The following is an 18942-nucleotide window of genomic DNA, read 5'->3' as shown; positions in this document are numbered from 1 at the left end:
ACACAGACTTAACAATAATGCCATATTTGGAACACAGATTCCCACAACTATTCTGTCTGTCTGGCCTAATCCAGTAGTAGACAAAACCAGTTCAAACTAACTACACATACTTCCTTAGTACTAGAAATTGGAGGAATAAATGAGAAAAGTGATCTTAATTCTAAATACACTAATAGAACCTGCGGTACAACACAACATGTAAAGGATAGACAACTCCTGAAATCCAACTAACTCAGAGTCTGAAAAATGCAAATAGAAGTGTAAAACAGTAACAGGCTAATAACATCAGACTCTAGTTTGGCATGTTAAAAACAAACTTGGAAGCTGCTTTATGAACTCAGTCAAAAAGCAGTCTCCTGTGTTTTGCTCCCTAGAGAAGTCAACATGATCACTTTCTTTGCTTAATGCTCATTACCATAACAGGCCAACAGTTTCAATTCCAGCAGTTTGATAATACCATAAAAAATGATGTGACTTTAGCAAAAGAAGAGAATGTTAGCAAATAGTGAAAAGTAACCTAAGAAGCTGTATGAAGAATTCAACATTCACATTCTGTTTGTGGCTATATATCTATACACCTACACATTTATAATTTTGGGCCTACATATTCAATATTAAACAGGTACATTCCTAGTAAGTACCTTTTTTGGTTGTAACAAGTATAAAAAGATAACATTCTGCCTCTTGATCACAGAAAGCTGTTCAGAAGCACTATGTGCATGACAAAAATGGCCCAGCTTCTTAAAGAAAACCTTGTCTATAACGTATTAACAAAAAACAACTGTTTCACAAAGTAACTGCAAACACCACACAATATAAAATACCAGGAGGACTCCTATCATTTCTTACCCAACCTTGGCACAGACTATCTGGTATGGTGAAACAGCCTTTAATCCTCTTACAAACTGGAAGAAATACACCATTACAGTTTTCAGAGATGCAACTAGCGTTTTTGGCTTTTCCAAACCAACAGGAGGATCTGCAGTGAAGTGACAGTACTGCAAGTATGGTGCAAAAAAGGAAGCCAGCCTATCTCCCCACTCTGCAAGTGTCTATTTAGTTGATTTAACCACAGCAGCAAATCTTGAGGGTACAATACAGAGTGTTGTGTGCACAGGGATTGGGAGAGCTCTCAAATTATCTTCAAACTTCCCAAATTAAAACCTCTTAATAGCAATTATTTTGCTATGTGACACTGTTACCCATAGTACATACATAAAATGGAAGAGAAGATGTATGAATATAGACATAATGACACAGATAATGTACATAATCATAGTATGATAATTCAGGCACTGCCATTTTACATTATGAAACAGTCCTTAAGATTAACACTTACATTATCCCCACTTAGGTTATCCCCATAGCACCTCTCTAGGATCCCAGAGAAGGTGGTTAAGTGTGTCAGCATTGACAGAGCTTTCAGCATTTGAAGCTACCTAAGTCAGTCTCCAAAAAAACGCGTTTGTAATGGCACAAAGCATCTTTGAAAGAGATGCGTTTAAAGTGAAGTTTCATTGGTGTGTGGTCTAGAGTTCTCTTCTTCTAGTAAAGCTATTCTTTGTTTGAGCATTCTTACTTGTGTATCATGTCTCTCCACCATGGCCATCATTTGTGATTCCAGTTTCTTCAGCTTATTTTGATGCTTTTTCTTTGCTTTTTCATAAGCTGCTACCAAATTGCTGTTAGAAATACAAGGCAAGGTCATTTTAAAAGGCTTGTTCATAGCAAGAGCTACAAAAATCCACCCCAAAATCCCACCTTTGGAAAGTCTGGTTATTGATATTCTTCCTAAAATTTCCTAGTGCTTTACAATGCGTTAGATCCAAACTTTATTGGTCCAAAACCAGATCAATGCTGTGGTAAACTGGTTAGTGAAAACACTTTTAAACGTGGTTCAGAGAGCCAGCTAGGGGTTGCTGATGGTGACCTCCTGCTGTTGTGAGTCAGCATAGCACAACATTTAATATGCAATCATTTACTAAAACATTGCATTGCCAGAATTTGCTTACAAAACCCAGCACTGACTTTGCATTTTCCATTAAAAAAAGTTCTATTCCAAAGATGGTATTTTGTGTTAATTTGTCAATTGCTAAGTATTTTCTGTGCCTCCAAATTGACTCAGTTGGAAAACTTGAGAACTTGGGCATTGCTCCTCAACACAAGGGCTTTCAGGTATAAGTTATTAATGAAAACTACATAGTGAGTGATAGGCTCCTTGCAGGAAGGGCAGCTACAGTCCACCATATTCTCAGACCATCCAAACAGTGCCAGTAAAATCTACTGAGTGAGCAACAGAATTTAAGTGTGACTATCAAAACCAGTTTATTAATCAAGAGGCTGGAGATGAAGAAAAGCGAGCATTTTTAAACAAAGCGAGAGATTCATAAATCTCACTAAACAAAGGTTTTCATTTATTTTAATAATAATGCATTTACTAGTAATTCATTTAAGATTAATCTATTTCCCTGACTCTCTTCTTAGCTATGTAGTTTTCAGTGTCATACATGGGAGGTATATACCTCCCCCATCGCTAAGTATCACCTTAAAGAGTGAACTCTCGTGAATGCAGGGATCCAAAAACTGCTCATTAAGGCAAGGGGAGGTTTACAGTGCATTACCAGAATATGGGGGGGGGGGAAGGGAATCAATCTTGCATCCGTCTGGTGGTGGTTCCTTTACCTGTTTGCCCTTTTGAGGTCATTAACAAATTCTGCAGACTGCTGATGTCTGATTTCACTACTCTTCGTAAGTCTCTCCAAAGCACTCACTAATTCTTGCACTCTAGCTTTTAGTTTCTTCTCCCTGGATCAGGAGAAAAGGAGGGAGAAAACCATTTTCAAAACAAACAACACTTCACCTCACAAGTGCATGAGTGGTTGTTCTGTGCGGAGTTGACAAGATGATAATATTTTTCTTCCTACTACTTGGATAAAACAGGAGGTAGCTCTTACATTAAACTTTTCCACAAATTGATTTTTGTATTTTTACAACATTCACTATTTTAGAATATAGGATCAGAGATGCAGCAAAGAGAAAGCAAACCTCTCCGGTGGATCATGATCTTGAATGTATCGAATTACACTAATAATCACAAAGACACAGAAAACAAATAATTAAGAACACCTGGCACCTGCCACCTACTGTGTCTGGAATGAGCTAGTGAAAAAAACTAACAAGGGAAATCAAACATCATGGTAATCACATAGGAGTTTTAATTAAAACTATAATACCAGGATTGCTATTTAAGACAACTGGCTAAACAAATTCCTTTTTACTTAGAAATTACTATAGAATTACAGAATTATTTAGGTTTGAAGGCACCTTAGACATCACCTCATTCCAATCCTGCTGCCACAGGGAGGGACACCTTCCACTAGATCAGGTTCCTCAGAGCCCCATCCAACCCAGCCTTGAATGTTTCCAGGAATGGGGCATCTTCAGCCTCTCCAGGCAACCTGTTTCAGTGTTCCAACATCCTCAGGGCAATTCCACTGATTTCAGCTACTGCCTCAAATTTAGCTATATATGTAATTTATGCTACAGCCTCTGTTACAGTAGATCACTACGTGTTTTTAGGAACCAACCAGTCCAGTCCACGTGGCGGTGGAAAACAGAAAAGGAACAAGAGAAGGGAGCACACACAAAAAAGGGCAGAAGACAGAGAACAGGCATTTTCTTTTGGGAGGTACCCTTTAATTAAGCCAGAGTAGTGAGGTTTAAAATGCCAACATAGTTACCAATTCTTACTTACCAATTATGAATCAAAAACTACATGAAGTAAGCCAAAGTGGAAGCAAGGTACCTTATAAGATTTTTACATTACGAATATCTCTATGAGGGAAAGAAAAAGTGAACAAGGCAGATGTTCTGAGCAGGAGTAAGCATTAAAGCTTAAGGCTTAAGCTGGCTTTAAAAAGCACTTCCCAGCGCTCATGAGCATGTGGCAGGGGGCAAAGTTACATGATGAAGTGTTGAACCTTACACTTGGGAGCTCTGCATGGATGGAGATGATTGTCCATACTTTGCTGCTTAGAGTCACTATTTGTCTTTCCCTCCTGTGTTTTGTTGCTGTGCTGTTAAGACAGTAAATTAGATTTCATCTCAACAACAAGACCACCACTAGCTCCCACATATGCCTACTAAGCCCCATGGGAATGAATGCCAAAACTTTATGGAAGTTTCCCCAGTTCTGCACAGACTACACGAGTGGATGATTCCTCAAAACCCAACTCATCAGCCTGCAGTTCCGAGGTTGGCCTGGCAATGGCACCATTTTATAACCAGAGACAAGGACAGCACAAGTGGCACGTCCCACTGTGCCGGGTTTCAGCAACAGAAGGGCTTTCACAAAGTCAGCCGGGGAAATAGTCCGAGTTAGCACTTTAACCCAACACACTGCAGACGCTGGTTCACTGGCCAAATTAAAAAGAACGTAACAGGGGCCTTATTGATGAAGAATCATCAGCATTCTTTATGCGTTTTTCACTGAAGTAACATACTCTGTTTTCAAATTATGCAATGTTTTTCCCCTAGTGATTAGAAGCTCACTGCCATCCACCCCAAATATACATTTTATTTTTATATACTATCCTAGGAGTCAGAAAGACTCAGTACAGTCTACAGCCAAAATCTCTGTTCTGCAAAGAAAACAGAAACAAACAAAAAATACCCAGTTTTCACTTGCAATAAAAGATGAGTAAGATCAGACCTGGCCGAGGTTACCTAATGTGTGTGTGGCAATACCAGTATAACAGAACATCACAGGGTGAATTTGGTGCTTATCTGCTCCAAAGGACGCTACAGCCATAGGCTCTGGGGAAGGCTCAGTAGCACTGTGCCCAGCACTGTGACCTAGTGTGAACAGCAAGTCCAATGGAATAAACATTTACGGTATTTGGATGTGAAGAGAAAACAAAACAAAACCAAAAAACGAGGTTGATTTAACATTATGTGCAAGAAAAGCTGTAACTGTGAAAACTCTGCGCACAGTCCCATGGGAAAGAACCCTGGAGCTTAGTGCAGCTGAAGTCCTTAGCCCACCTGCTGTAACAAAAGCTGCGTGGAAAAGAAACAGCGGAAAGACTTGGAGGAACCTGGTAGTTTGGTTCCTACAGTGACTGTTACCTGATAAAACTATTACATCACCTTTTGTCTGGTTTTGCACTCATACCTTTCAACGAGTCATGTTCAGTCTGAACTCAGCTAAATATCAATAGATATTTCTTTACACTTGGCCTGTAACATTCTTGTCTTGCTGCTTGCCAAAAATACAGAGCCAGCAGAATGGTAGGCACCCTGGGCCTCTCTAGGCTAATTAAATAACTTTCAAATACTAGTTCTTAACTGTCTTGCTTAATAAGTAATAGTGGGTAATCCTTCAAATACGTAGATACCTCAAACTTGGATTTATATCAGTAGAACATATATTCCCTGAACTGGCATGATCCACACAGTTCTTTTGGCTTTTCTTGATGTCTTTCAGTCTGTGGAAACAGCATTAGCTAGTGCCTACTCCCACCTTAATCTCAGAGAGAGCAACGGGTGGTTTAATTGCATGTGCTGAAGTGTCCCAAAATATTATAGAAACAACACATTAGGATCTACTTTTACACTTCATGATGCCCATTTAAAACATGCCTATGTAAATATTTCAAGAGGCATTTTAATAGAACAAGTAACACGAGTAGACAGACATAGCAGCAACAGTAAAGGCCTAGTAGAGACCTTATTTTAGTCTGGGAAATAGAAATGCATGTACACTTGGTTATCTACTGTTACCTGCAAAAAACACGTCAGGTTTTCCCTGGAGTGCTGCACATTCTATTTTAGTAGCAGATGAGAGATGTCAGGGCTTACTGGCTACCCAACCAATGTTCCATCCGTTCGTGCAAAACCCATACCTCATAATACTAACTCTTCCCACTTCATTTCTACCATTAAGTGCCTCAGTTTATAGAAAAAGCACTGATTTGTGTCTCTCTAAGACTGATTGCTTAGTTGGGCAGCGAAAGGGAGTGATGATGAATCCTGAGGTGCTATTTGTATTCCTTTAATGCATTTCAGGGTTGGCTCTTTTTATGGGATTTCTAGCACCACTTCACGCTCCTGATTGTTATTATAAATCAGCAGGATGTAGAGAATCAGCCACTACATGCTTAGTAAGATAGAATATTTTAAAACAATAGTCCTATTCATACGCAGCATTTTTCCAGATTGAGAAGATATAAAAGCTGTGAACCAGGGATGGAACTGCCTTTGATGCAACCATACCAACATCCTCCTGACATGGGTCAGTCTTCCAGAGTCTAAAGAGCACACTTGCATAGAAGCTTACACTCCAAACTCACATTGCTAGTGTGCCCCAGGGCTGTAATGTGGACCAGTATGGATCCTGAGAAAGCATTTATTTGTGTATTTTGATGGGAAGAGGGAAGGAGAAGCACGTATTTTTAGGAGAACACAGGCCATGAGGCCTCAAGTCAACTGGACTGCAGAAGTCAGCACAGCTTTTGCTCCCAACAGCTCCTCTTCCAACTAGCTACTGCTGCTGAAGCTGTGGAGAAAACAGCTACTGCACTTTGTCTTCACAGAGAAAATGAGTGTGTACGGCTTGCTTACAACATAAGGGCTCTCTGCTGCAGGGCACTCGACAAGTCAGCTGGGCAAGTCCCTGACTGCTCCCTTCCCAAAGCTCAGAGTAAGTATATAAGTAGGCCTACAGTCTACTTCAACAGCTGCTAAAATCACTGTTTTCAGTGAAAAGCCCCATACGCTGGTAACAAAGACTTCTGCTTTCTGTTTTCACAATCACTCAGCAGGCAGTTGCTAAGCGGTTTTCAAGGACTTTCTGCTTCACAGGAACAGGATGGTTTGAGGACTTAAATGTTTTCTCTGGTTTCAAGGCTACTGCTGCAGAGAGTGGGGAATTCTGCCAGAGCTGCAAAGGAAACTATGTAACATTGGGCACATTTCTGCAGTTTCTGTCATTTTGGCTTCTGCACAGTGACACCATATGTGGACTAGAATAATGTGAGCAAGGTCTTGCACACCTTGTATTTTCCCTCCTGCCTGGGCTTTTCCAGACATGTTCAGGTTTCATACACCAGAATTCTTCCAAGGTGAATTTTCCTGTCCTTGCTCACTTCACTGAGAATCCTTCAGTGTTGCAAACAAGAACTGCTCTTCCCTGGCATGCAGCAAGTTCATTTTACTGCCCTTGGCTTGGAGCGTACCCAGCTAACTCCCCTCCCCTGTGAAAGCTCAAGCTATCATCCCTCTGCCCTGGGGTGAAGAGCACCCATGGCTCTTGCCAAATCTTCAGCAAAGAAGGACTAATGAGCTTTCTCCAAATCAGGAGGTAAGAAACTTCACCACAGCTGGACAGAGGATGCAGGGGCCTTTGAGGCTTGATTGTCTGACATCTTACCATCCACAGGAAAATCCTTTACCCACCAGGGACCATGACTTGCTACAAGTAGATCCCTTCAAATTCTGGCTCCCCTGACCATACTGGCACCACTGGCTTCAGCTCAGCATCCTCGCCTGAGCTTCACAAACACCAAGCCCCAGGGCAGCAGCCAGGCAGCCACAGAGGATGCAGGGGCCTTTGAGGCTTGATTGTCTGACATCTTACCATCCACAGGAAAATCCTTTACCCACCAGGGACCATGACTTGCTACAAGTAGATCCCTTCAAATTCTGGCTCCCCTGACCATACTGGCACCACTGGCTTCAGCTCAGCATCCTCGCCTGAGCTTCACAAACACCAAGCCCCAGGGCAGCAGCCAGGCAGCCAGTCCAGTGGGACAGGGGCCCCATGTTTCCTAGGTGCAGGTACACATGCAGGCTGGCCAGTCCCCAGGCATGTGGGGTCTGGGGAGGAGAGGGAGGAAGCAGAAGCACTTCCTGCACTTCCCCTGAAGGGGAGACACACACCTTCCATCCCACTCCTAACTCCTAGCCCTTTTTCCAATATCCTCCTGTTGTTTTAAACCTGGCATGTTTCCTCACTTCCCTCTATGCCTTTTCCAATTCCAGCTGAACAGGGTGACAGATGACTGCATTTTCTAGGCACTTGTTTCCTCTTCTCTCAGGAGATAAGAGATGGACGTTTAAAAGGAATGTAGATAATTTTTATTTTCATCAGCAGTTTGAACTAACCTCTGACCTCAGACTGGCATGCAGAATCCCCAAGCCAATTCAAATGCATGTCAGACTCACTGCTCTGGGTTGGCCTGCTAAGGAAAACAACTAATATATAACAGAATTTTTTAAAAAGCCAACAAAACAATACTATGCAAATGCCAAGAGTCTTAAAATCACCATCTTCAAATGCCCTGTCTTCCTGACTCACCTCCTGAGGCATCAGTGTGCTTTAAAACACTCTGCTGCCTGCTACCAGTGCAAAGGCAGCCTCTTCTGATCACAAACAAGATGGCACTTTAAAATACACTGGTGTAGGACACTGTGCTGCTTTTTTGCCGATTGTCAGATGATTAGAGCAGATCTCAAAATGCAGATGGTACCACAGGCATGTGTTACACCACTGGCAGTGGGGGAGACAGGCCAGGTGGGGTCCTGGAAGCAACAGACTGGCAGCAAAACGGGAAACAGGCCTGGAGGGAGGCAGCAGATTGCCTGCCACCCTCATGGCTCAACCTCCCATCCAGCTCTGCCAGCTCAGCCTGGAAGCTCTCCAGACCCAGAGCTATCTGGAACTCCCTGTGATGATTATATCCAAGTGCACAGCAGCTCAGCAGTTCAGATAAGCATGCAATGGTAAGGAGAACTACTTACTTTATGTAAAAAATAGAGAAAAACTAGTTATCCATAGAAAAAAATTAGCTACTCAAAACACTTCTGAGGAACATGTCCCTTATTTCACCATAAGCAATTTCTCTTCCTCCAAGGAGGTTTCTCTCAGTGAGACTCTAGGGGGAATTTCCAGAGAGATTTCATGCCCCCTAAACCCTTCAGGCAGCCAAGGGAAACCATGGCAGGAGATGCACAGTCATAAAGAAAGACAAAGACGCCTGAAATCTGCAATGACTGCAACACATGCCAGTTTCTCGCTTTCAATGTCTAAAAGTTACATACCTCCCCATTTAATGGATGTGATAATGCGAGAACAGAAATAAGTATGTGAAACCAGCAAAAAGCAGCTGACAACGCAGTGGAAAAACTCATCAGCTGCTCCTGAGTACCAACCCCCACCTCCCTGTCTCTACTTTTATCCACTGTGTATGTTCATCCTGTACTTTGGCCAAACAGAAAGACGATTTTACTGATTTAATTCTTCAGAGCCATTTAAAATCTGAATCATTATGATATTATGTGTTTTAGGCATTCCCCTTTTCATTTCCAAGACTTACTGCTGGCCAGGACAGGCTTGAATTCCAGAAATGCTCCTACACACTTCTGGATCCTACTATGATGAAAATAAGGGTGGTCCTTGAAAATACGCCAAGCTAAGATGTTGTCACATGGTCTGTGGAAGTTTAAAATAAAATAAGGTGGTTTGATTTATCTCTGGCTGACATTGTGTCAGGAAATAGCCACTGCCATGGCTTGGCACAGCTTTCTGTTGAAATGGTTGCCCTCTGAAAGCAAGAAGTTTGGCACAACACAGCATTTTGTTCTTTGGACAGGCATAAGGACCTAAGCCTGCAAAGAACATTCCTGTGTCTCAACAGACACATGGAAGCTATTGCAATAGGATGAGTTTTCTGTGTCTACTAAAAATGCCTGCAGTTTTCAATTCCAGACAGGCAAAACCATAGCTCTATGCAAAAGGTACTTTTTGCCAGTCCTACTGATTTAACACCTTTTTCCATCTCTATGGCACCCTCCCAATTAGTAGCATTGCATACTAGGTTATCTTTCAGTTCGTAAGTCATTAGACATGGTCAACATACAGCTTGTTTGTTGTGTTGCCAGATGGAAAGTCACCCTTTTGTGAGGGAGATACTGAAACACGTCCAGACTGACACAATTCATGTAAACCTGCATAACCATCTGAGATTGCAATTTTGTGTCAACTGATGACCCAGATGAGGTCTGAACAGTCAGTCTAATTACAGTGTGTTTTGTTTTGTCTGCCATGATTCTTAACTAGTATTCTCAGGTCCTTTCTGCCCAAGTATTTCACTGCTTATAAAGGATTTTCTAAATACTAACACAAAATACAACCCTATGAAAACACACCAGCTATCATCAGCTGGAAATACAAGAATCATAGGATCATCAAGGTTGGAAACGACCTTCAAGATCATCAAGTCCAACTGTTTGCCCTACAAGACCTAACCACTAAACCATCTTCCAAAGCATCACATTCACCTGTTTTTTTGAGCACCTCCAGGGATGGTGCCTCCACTACCTCCCTAGGCAGCCTGTTCCAATGCCTCACCACTCTTTCTGTGAAGAAACATTTCCTAGTATCCAATCTGAACCTTCCCTCGTGCAACTTGACCCCATTTCCTTTTGTTCTGTTGCTAGTCACTGTAGCACTGCCAGGGGTTGTTGTGGCCAAAGTGCAGGACCCAACATTTGGCCTTATTGAAACTCATACAATTAGCCTCAGCCTATTGATCAACCCTGTCCATATCCCTCTGCAGAGCCTCCCTGCCCTCAAACAGATCAACATTCCCACTCAACTTAATGCCATCTGCAAACTTACTGAGGGTGTACTCCAACCCCTCATCCAACTCATCAATGCAGATGTTCAACAGGAGCGGCCCCAGCACTGAGCCCTGGGGAGCAGCACTTGTGACCAGCCACCAGCTGGATTTAACTCCACTGAACACAACTCTTTGGACCTGGCCATCCCACCAGTTTTTTATCCAGCAAAGTGTGCGCACATCCAAGTCAGGAGCAGCCAGCTTCTCTAGGAGAATGCTGTGGGAAACCTTGTCAAAGGCCTCGCTAAAGGAGAGGCTGCAAGAGGACCTCAACAATCAAAGAATTTCTAAGAAGCCATTTGGCCATTTTTCACAGAATGAAAAAACTTAGTAAAAGAAAAGAAAACGTTAGTTGTATCATCATTATCACTTTGCTGGATATCCAAAATTCTTCTTACAGCCTCCTTCCTGCCATGTCTAATGCGTTTCTAATCTCATATGTGCCTGCTAGGTTATGAATTCATACATGTTATCTGCAGCTATTCCTCCCCCTACTCCAGCAGAGCATAACACACCAGCAAAGACGATTTCATTTTAAGGTCTCCCTCAGAAGCTGTGTAATGTGCCTGATTTTAGGGTATTCAACAAAATCCTCTCACATAAAACTGGCCTCTGGCACAATCATCAAGATGTCAGTGCCAGGCCATGAGATTGCTGGGAATACATTTTTGCCTCCCCAAGAATAAAGCATTACCTGCCAACAAGCTTGTTTATCAATGTGTCAAACTCAAGAAAAAACTCAAATGGCTTCATGCACATCGAAACACTCCATCAAGAAAGCAGAGAGGGAAAAACAAAATAGCTAAGGATTCTGGCAAAAAATATTTTTAGAATCACAGAATCATGTTAGGGTTTGGAAGGGACCTCTAGAGATCATTTAGTCCAACCCCTCTGCCAGAACAGGGGGCAGGTCACACAGGAGGTGAAGCTGACCAGTCTGTAGTTGCCTTATGTTTGGCTGGAAGAGGATGTCTCTCTAAATTTGTGGTCTCAGCCTGCAATACCAGATGTCTGGTAACCTAGATATAACTTTGACAACATGGAACTCGTGGATAATTTACATTTCTACTAGTTAGCACAGTGGTCATGGAAAAGTAATTTCTATGGTAAGCCCGTAAGATGGGTTTTAATGCTCAACACTGCCATGGGAAACCCTGAGTCCTACTACAACAAATATGTTATGAAACAATAAATGAAGAATTTAATGTCTTTAGTTTCTGCTGATGGGTTCTACCAATGACAACTCAGGGAGGTTTATAACACACTGCTGGTTTCCAGATTAATGAGAAAATCTGCAGAGAGACGACAGGCTACCTCTGTGGATGAGACTGTTCTGCTGCATAGCCATTTCCAGACCCTGTATAAATAAACAGTTCCAAACCATCTCAACATCCAAACTGTAACTGTGTCCTGTGCTTTTGTTTTGGTTTCTCTCTATTTCAATTAACTGAGAAGAACCTGACAGCTCTGCAGCAACAGAAGGACAGAATGGGAAAACAGAAGAGGGGGAAGCTGCCAAGGCTTGTCTCTATGAAGACAGGATGGGGAGGGGGCAGCACGCAGGGTTGCTGATTGATACCACATTCTCTGACAAACCAAAAGAACCAAAAGCAAATGGATTTTGCCCCTATCCTTGCAGATGCTGTCCCCTGTGTAGCATCTACTGCCTGGAGTAACAACAGACAGAGGTCCAACTGCTGGATGTGTGCACTAGTTGCAACAGCACTGAAATACTCCTGAACGTTGGCATTTAAATATTGCCTCTAGAACACTGATTCAGTGTGCGATGTTTCACATCTCCCTCCTCCCCCACAGCAAACACAGTTACTGGGTAAAATGGTTCTTATGTTGAATTTGGGTCCTACTTCTTTGGTCAGCAAGGAGGATGCCTGGGAGAGGAACCAGGTTCACACATGGTGCCAGCACTTGTTGTCTCATAAAAGGAGGAAGTGCACTGAGAGAAGGGCACATACTAAGTCCACTTTGCCCCTAAAGTTACCACAGTCACTTCAGACCATTCTGCATTGTTGTAGCACCTGCAGTGAGTAAAATGCACTTTAATTATTTTTAAAACTCTTTTGTGAAACCATCATGGTGCAAATTTCATTGTGACATCTAAGGCTCCATTTATCCAGCATGGCAGTTAAGAACTGCTGGTATTTTTTAGCATAGGTGTAGGTAAACAGGTTGCAGTAAGCTTCTCTCATGTGCTAGAGAGACCTTCTACTGATGTTCAGAGAGAAGACTTTAGGATAAGGAGACTAACAATGTAGTTTGATTTGGCAGACTAAATAAGGGAGAAAAATACCCCGTCGACACAGCTTGCAGAAACTGTGCTTGAGCCCCACTGGCTGTAGCCAGTTTTATTTCCATTACACATAGTCTCCACTCCAAAATTTATGTACAATTTAACCTGATTATTTTTCTTCCCCGTTTCTGCCTGACAAACTGCATTTGCTATGCCCTAGGCTGGAAATCCATCCTAATCAACTTAAGGCCTAGTAGATAAAGCACATTTTTTTTGTCTCCATTGTCAGCAAGATGCATTTCACGACTATGCTCAAGCCTCCAGTAAGGTCACTGGGATCTTCTCAAAATCCAGGAGCAAACAACAGGAACAGGAAAAAGCTGCAGTTTGAGTGAAGACAGAAAATGCCAGTGGAGCTGCTCCCACTAGGACTGGAGCATGGGGGATATGGGGGAGGCCAGTGGCAATATGCAATGTTTATGCAAATAACTTTGTCCATGGTTTTATCTGCCCACACACAAATGACAGTTTTGATTATTTTAACCACAGAATTTTTGTTTCCCACATCAAGCAAACTAAATACTCAGCAACTGCCAGACTATTAAGCAAATGATATCAGAGATATTGATTCTGCAGTAGTAACAATCACTTTTACATAATGCCTTGCAGGCTTAAGTGTCCCTAGGCACACTACAAGTTGCACCAATGAAAATAGCACTTAAGCAATGAAACACCACAGCTGCCTGAGAGCACCATTAAAGAGGGTGCAAACACCAGGAAAGTAAAACACACTCTTTGCAGCCAAAAATTTTAGAAGCATTTTGTAAAGGTTCAAAATACAATAAGTAGATTACGTATCAGACAGGCATCTCTTAGAAAAGGTGGAACAAGTACTGAAACAGCTAGGAAAACAGTGAATATCTTTGTCATTAAGTTTACCACATAGCTGGTGCAGTGCAAACTGCTGCACAAACACCTGGTTAATGTATAACTGTATTGAAAGCTTTGGCTTAAAACCTGGCTGATGATAAACGCAGTTTGTCAAGACATCAATTTTCTCTCATTGAGGAGCTAATGCTTCACACAACAATATCATTCATAATTGAACTGTGGTTCTATTTACATACTCAGAACACAAATGCAACATCTGAGTCATCAAAAGCACAGCAATTCCCACTCCTGTTAACTCCTACCCTGTTTTAATCTGCAACCAACCTTCTTAAACAGACCTCACTTCAAAACCTTTCATCACTAAAGGTTTTCTGCAGGCACTCAAGCAAGTTATGTTTTGTGTATCATATTCTTGTCTGAATATGGACATGTCTGACATTTTGAGGGCTTTTTAAGGATAGAGTCAATCTGAAATTTAGAGAACCCAAAGGGGAAGGGAGCTACGAAACATGTGCAGGACTTTTATCAGCTGAAGAACAACGAAAGAGAGAGGAGAGTTAAAAGAACTTCTGTCACTTTCTTTCTCACAGGAAAAATCTGCTATCGCCCTTAAACCACAGGAGGGTAAGAGTGAACTAAACCTTGCCCTCCACCTACAGGGCAAGCCATGTGCCTGGTGAAGGAAGCTGCTTACCTTCTGAGTGCATTTGTCAGCTCAGCAGCCAGCTCGCTCTCGTTGTAGGGCCTCAGTTCAGCCAGTGTTAATGGTGTTGCAGCGCCATCACTACATTCCTGAGAAATGAGAAAAGGTCATCTAATTTGAAATGTCTTTCCCATCTTAATGGGAAAACTCTGAAAACCTCTTCCTTCACAGCCACTCTTAAAATGGAGGTGAAATAAACATCACAATGTCACGACATCATGTCAGTGGATCAACATACCAAGAAATGGAGCAATGGATTAACACTTCCCAAATCCTTCTAAACCTTTCCTAAACCTCCATAGCTCACTGATCTGCAGAATGCTGCTACAGTGTGCCTAACTTCTCGTGCCTTATATTACTTTTGACACTACACTTCAAAAAAGAAGCACTCGGATCCAACAATTCAGATGATGCTTTGCCAGAAACGCTTAAAGACACAGCTGTACACTAGCTCTGGGTTTTGTTTTAAAACACATTGCTAAGGTTTTCTGGGGACAAAGCACTAAAGTAACAAGACTACAAGTTTTTTAATGTATCACCTTTTCTTCCTGCAACTTATTAATGTAAATGCAGAATTATGTTAATTTTGCATTATACTAAGGGGATAAAAGTCCACATTTTCAAATAATTACAAACTGTTTTGGAAAAAGAGACTGGCATTAAAATGTTCTAGCAGCTTCATAGAAAGGAGCTCTATTTCTTCATATTTGTGATTGGAGTAGGGGGAGGATGACATTTTGCTTAGACTCTCTTTCACTGTTTCAAGTGAGTGACAACAGGAAGGACACAACACATTTAAACCACAGCAGCTTTTATATTTGGCAAGAAGGGCTTTGTTGGACTCCAAACTTCTTTTAGCCCAGGCTTAAATAGCACTTCTACAAAGTCCTCCTAAGTCGCAGGATGGAAATAACCACCTAGCAACTGGAGAAGAGAGAAAAGACGTACATACAGACTAAAGAGGAAAATTATTAACATGCTAAAAGATTGCTGAGGGATATAACAAACCATGTTTACATTGATTTTGGAAACTTGTTTGACTCCTGACCTTGCCCAGTTTGTCTTTGCTTCCACTGCTTGTTGAGCTGAGTGACCTCATTCTCTGTTCTTTTTGCTCTTCCACTTCAGACTTCAAGTGCTCAATATGGACAAGGTAAGCCTGTTCCTGGGCCTCTCGAGAGCTCAGCTTCAATTCCAATGCCTTCTTCTCCTTCTCTAGCAGGTAAAGCTGTGCCTTGAGCTCTGCCATCTCCTCCTGTTGAAGAAACATTATCAGCATGCTGTTCCCTGGGACTACATACCTAAAAGAAGATGACGTTAAATGTTTTCATTCACTCTTAATATTTGACTGTTATTTCCATGGAGAGCACTACCAGCATCCAAAAGGCATTTTATAATCACGTATTATATTTGTCAGAAGACCAACAGATCTTGAGACTCAGTGTGTATGGTAAGCTGTGCCATCACTTAATCAGCCTCAGACATAAATTCAGAGGAAACAGAGCAAATAATGTGGTGCTGAAATTCGAGTATCAGGGATCTGAGTAGGTTGCTGCAGAAGCTGAAATTTCCTTTGTTCTACCTTGCCCTCCAGAGACTACTGCCCTAAAGCCAAGAGTGTCTGACCTTCTTGTCAACAAGCTCCCTACTTGTTAGATTCCAGCTTGTTATTGATAGGTAAGAATCAGAGTTGCTTTATGTCATCACTGTGGAGTAGGCCTGGGGGACTAGGACAGCAAACACAGGTCACATATTCCTGCCTCATAAAACCAGTCTCTGGTAGAATGAGTTGGTCCAAAAGGGCAACTGGGTACAGCACCACTGGATGTCCATTTTTAATTTCCCTTCTCTAGGTGGGCAGAATCCCAACTACACACAACTGGAGGGTAACAAAATTGCCCTTGCTTTTATTCTTCCATAAATATGATCCCCAGAAGATGGACACTTCACAGAAAGAAGCTCACTTCTGAGAGCCAGTTCTTTTGTGCAATCCTTCTGCCACTCTGGTATTTACGATGGGTCTGTCAACTACTGAAACAGAACAACCGCGGTCTGGGGACGCACCTCTGCTTCAACATCTGCCTGGCAGTGGCTGGGCAGAAGAGTAGGCATGAGTGTGGAGATGCTTCTGCCAGCATTTGCTCCCAGCCTTTCAAGAAAAGCAGCTCTATGGCTACCCTGAGGGAGAAGGCTCTTTGTGTATAATACTTCTGGGAAGTTTCTTCCATTAAATGCCTAGTTATTTTTTTTAACTCAGAAAACCCCATCATCCACAAAAAATTTTAAAAAATAGTCGTAAAACATCATTTACAGTATGCATTAAAAAGCCACCATCATACAAAAAAAATACGAGCAAAACAAATAAAAAAACCCAAACACAATCTAGAATCATGTTTTCACTGTAGAGCTTGCTGTGCCTTGGGTCACCTCATGGGTGAAATACTGAGTTTATACAGTAATTTTCTGTATTACAGTATAGTTCTAGACTTGTTTGTTGTGAAAACATCTCTAAAAGATAGAAGTTTCTTGTTGTGTGGGCAGTCTAGGAACAAATCACTATTTTAAAATTACTTTTTAAACAAACAAAAAATTATAGTAATAAAATTATCAGAGGTATCTTACCTTATCCATTCAAACATAATGCTCTTCGTATGATATTCTTTACTAACAAAGATTACACAAATACAAATCTTGGCACATATTTAGACTAACATTTTTCTGTAGAAGAGAACCTACATTCCTACCAGAAATTTGCAGTTTGGATTAAGTGTAAGATGCATGCACAGGTATAGCACAGTTACTACCAGAATATAGTAATCACAGGTAATCACTGGCTTATTCAGAATCACCAACCATGCAAAAATAAAACCCATATCCTAAAAACCCTCAGGCTTGGAAAGGTTTGTATGAGCTTTAAAATAATTCATTTATTCATCTACTTGTTTGTGAACTGAAGGTTAGAAGCACAATCCACTTAATTCAATGTGGCTTACAGAAATTTAGTTGTTAGGCAACCTTATAATTAATTTCCTTTGTCAACAATAAGAAATGTAAATAACACTGATAAATAATGATGGGGAAATTTAGTTATAGGAGTTGAACTGGATTGTCTAGTATACTTGGGTGTATGGATTTAGCTTCTTAAGACTCTATTTCTAAAGTTAATAATCTACTTAGCCTGCTTAGTAAAGGCTGAGCAGTAATTTGATCAGTACTTTGCACTTACATACTCTTTACAGAGGGTTATCTATCTGAGAGGGTCATGACAAGATCAACCCAGCCTGGAAGCTGAAGCTAGGTAAATTCAGCCTAGGAATAGGACAGCTAAATCACAGAATCACAGAATGTTTGGAGTTGGAAGGGACCTTAAAGATCGTTCAGTTCCAACTCCCTTGTGTGGGCAGGAACCCCTTCCACTAGAACAGGCTGCTCAGAGCCCTATCCAACCTGCCCTTGAACACCTCCAGGGATGGAGCCCCCACAACACCCCTGGGCAGCCTGTCCCAGTGTCTCACCATCCTTACACTGATGAATTTATGCCTGATCTCTTAACATAAATCTCTCTTCTTTCAGCTTAAAACAATCACCCCTTGTCCTCTCACTGCAACCCCTGTAAAAAGTCCCTCCCTAGCTTTCCTGCAGGCCCCCTTCAGGTACTGAAAGGCCACTATGAGGCCTCCCTGTTAATTTTGTTGCATCTTTGGAAGGAAAGCACAAGATTTTGTGGTAGTAACAGACGACCACAAATGTAGCATTACTACTTTCATGGAGAAGTGAGAGGTGAAGGGGGAAGTGCCTACAGTAATAAAAACAGAGCCATAAGAAATGTCACAGAGAATCAAATGGGGATCTGGAAAATGAAGGAAGACAGAGTTTCAGTGCATCTTCCTTTCTCCTGTCCCCCAGTTTTTCACCTCCCTTGGTGGCTCATGTCCAGCTTTTGATCCACTAGTACCCCCAGGTCCTTTTCCACAGGGCTGCTCTCACGTGTGACCTCCCCCAGCCTGTATTCATATCTTGGGTTACCTGGGCCCAGGTGCAGGACCCTGCACTTGGCCTTGTTGAACTGCATGAGGTTCACCTGGGTCCTCTTCTCCTGCTTGTCCAGGTCCCTCTGGATGGCATCCCATCCCTCTGGCATATCAACCACACCACCCAGCTTGGTGTCATCAGCAAACTTGCTTAGAGTGCTCTCAATGCCACTGTCAATATCATTAATTAAGATATTAAGTATAATTAATGAAGATATTAAATAACACTGGTTCCAATCCAGACCCCTGAGGGACACCACTTATCATCATTTTCCATCTGGACTTAGAGCCATTGACTACTACCCTCTGGATGTGAATATCCTTATCCACTGAACAGTCCACCCATCAAACCCGTATCTCTCCAATTTAGTGAGAAGGATGTTGTGGGGG

General features: G+C 41.9%; 1 protein-coding gene across 1 annotated transcript in view; it reads right to left on the bottom strand.

The window, feature by feature from the left end:
* Positions 1–1501: 1501 nt before the first annotated feature.
* The window catches only part of MCC (mutated in colorectal cancers), a 167376-nt gene continuing 149935 nt past the window's right edge, over positions 1502–18942 (bottom strand). Inside the window, exons 14-17 of the mRNA XM_009998799.1 lie at positions 15570–15776; positions 14513–14610; positions 2683–2805; positions 1502–1682 (exon numbers count right to left, since the gene is read on the bottom strand). Of these exons, the coding sequence (XP_009997101.1) occupies positions 1502–1682; positions 2683–2805; positions 14513–14610; positions 15570–15776 (609 nt within the window). The remainder of the gene's footprint in view (positions 1683–2682; positions 2806–14512; positions 14611–15569; positions 15777–18942) is intronic.

Source organism: Chaetura pelagica, unplaced genomic scaffold, assembly GCF_000747805.2.
Source record: "Chaetura pelagica isolate M959 unplaced genomic scaffold, ChaPel_1.0 scaffold306, whole genome shotgun sequence".
In the NCBI taxonomy this organism is placed as follows: domain Eukaryota; kingdom Metazoa; phylum Chordata; class Aves; order Apodiformes; family Apodidae; genus Chaetura; species Chaetura pelagica.
This window is presented reverse-complemented; position numbering and strand designations above follow the sequence as displayed.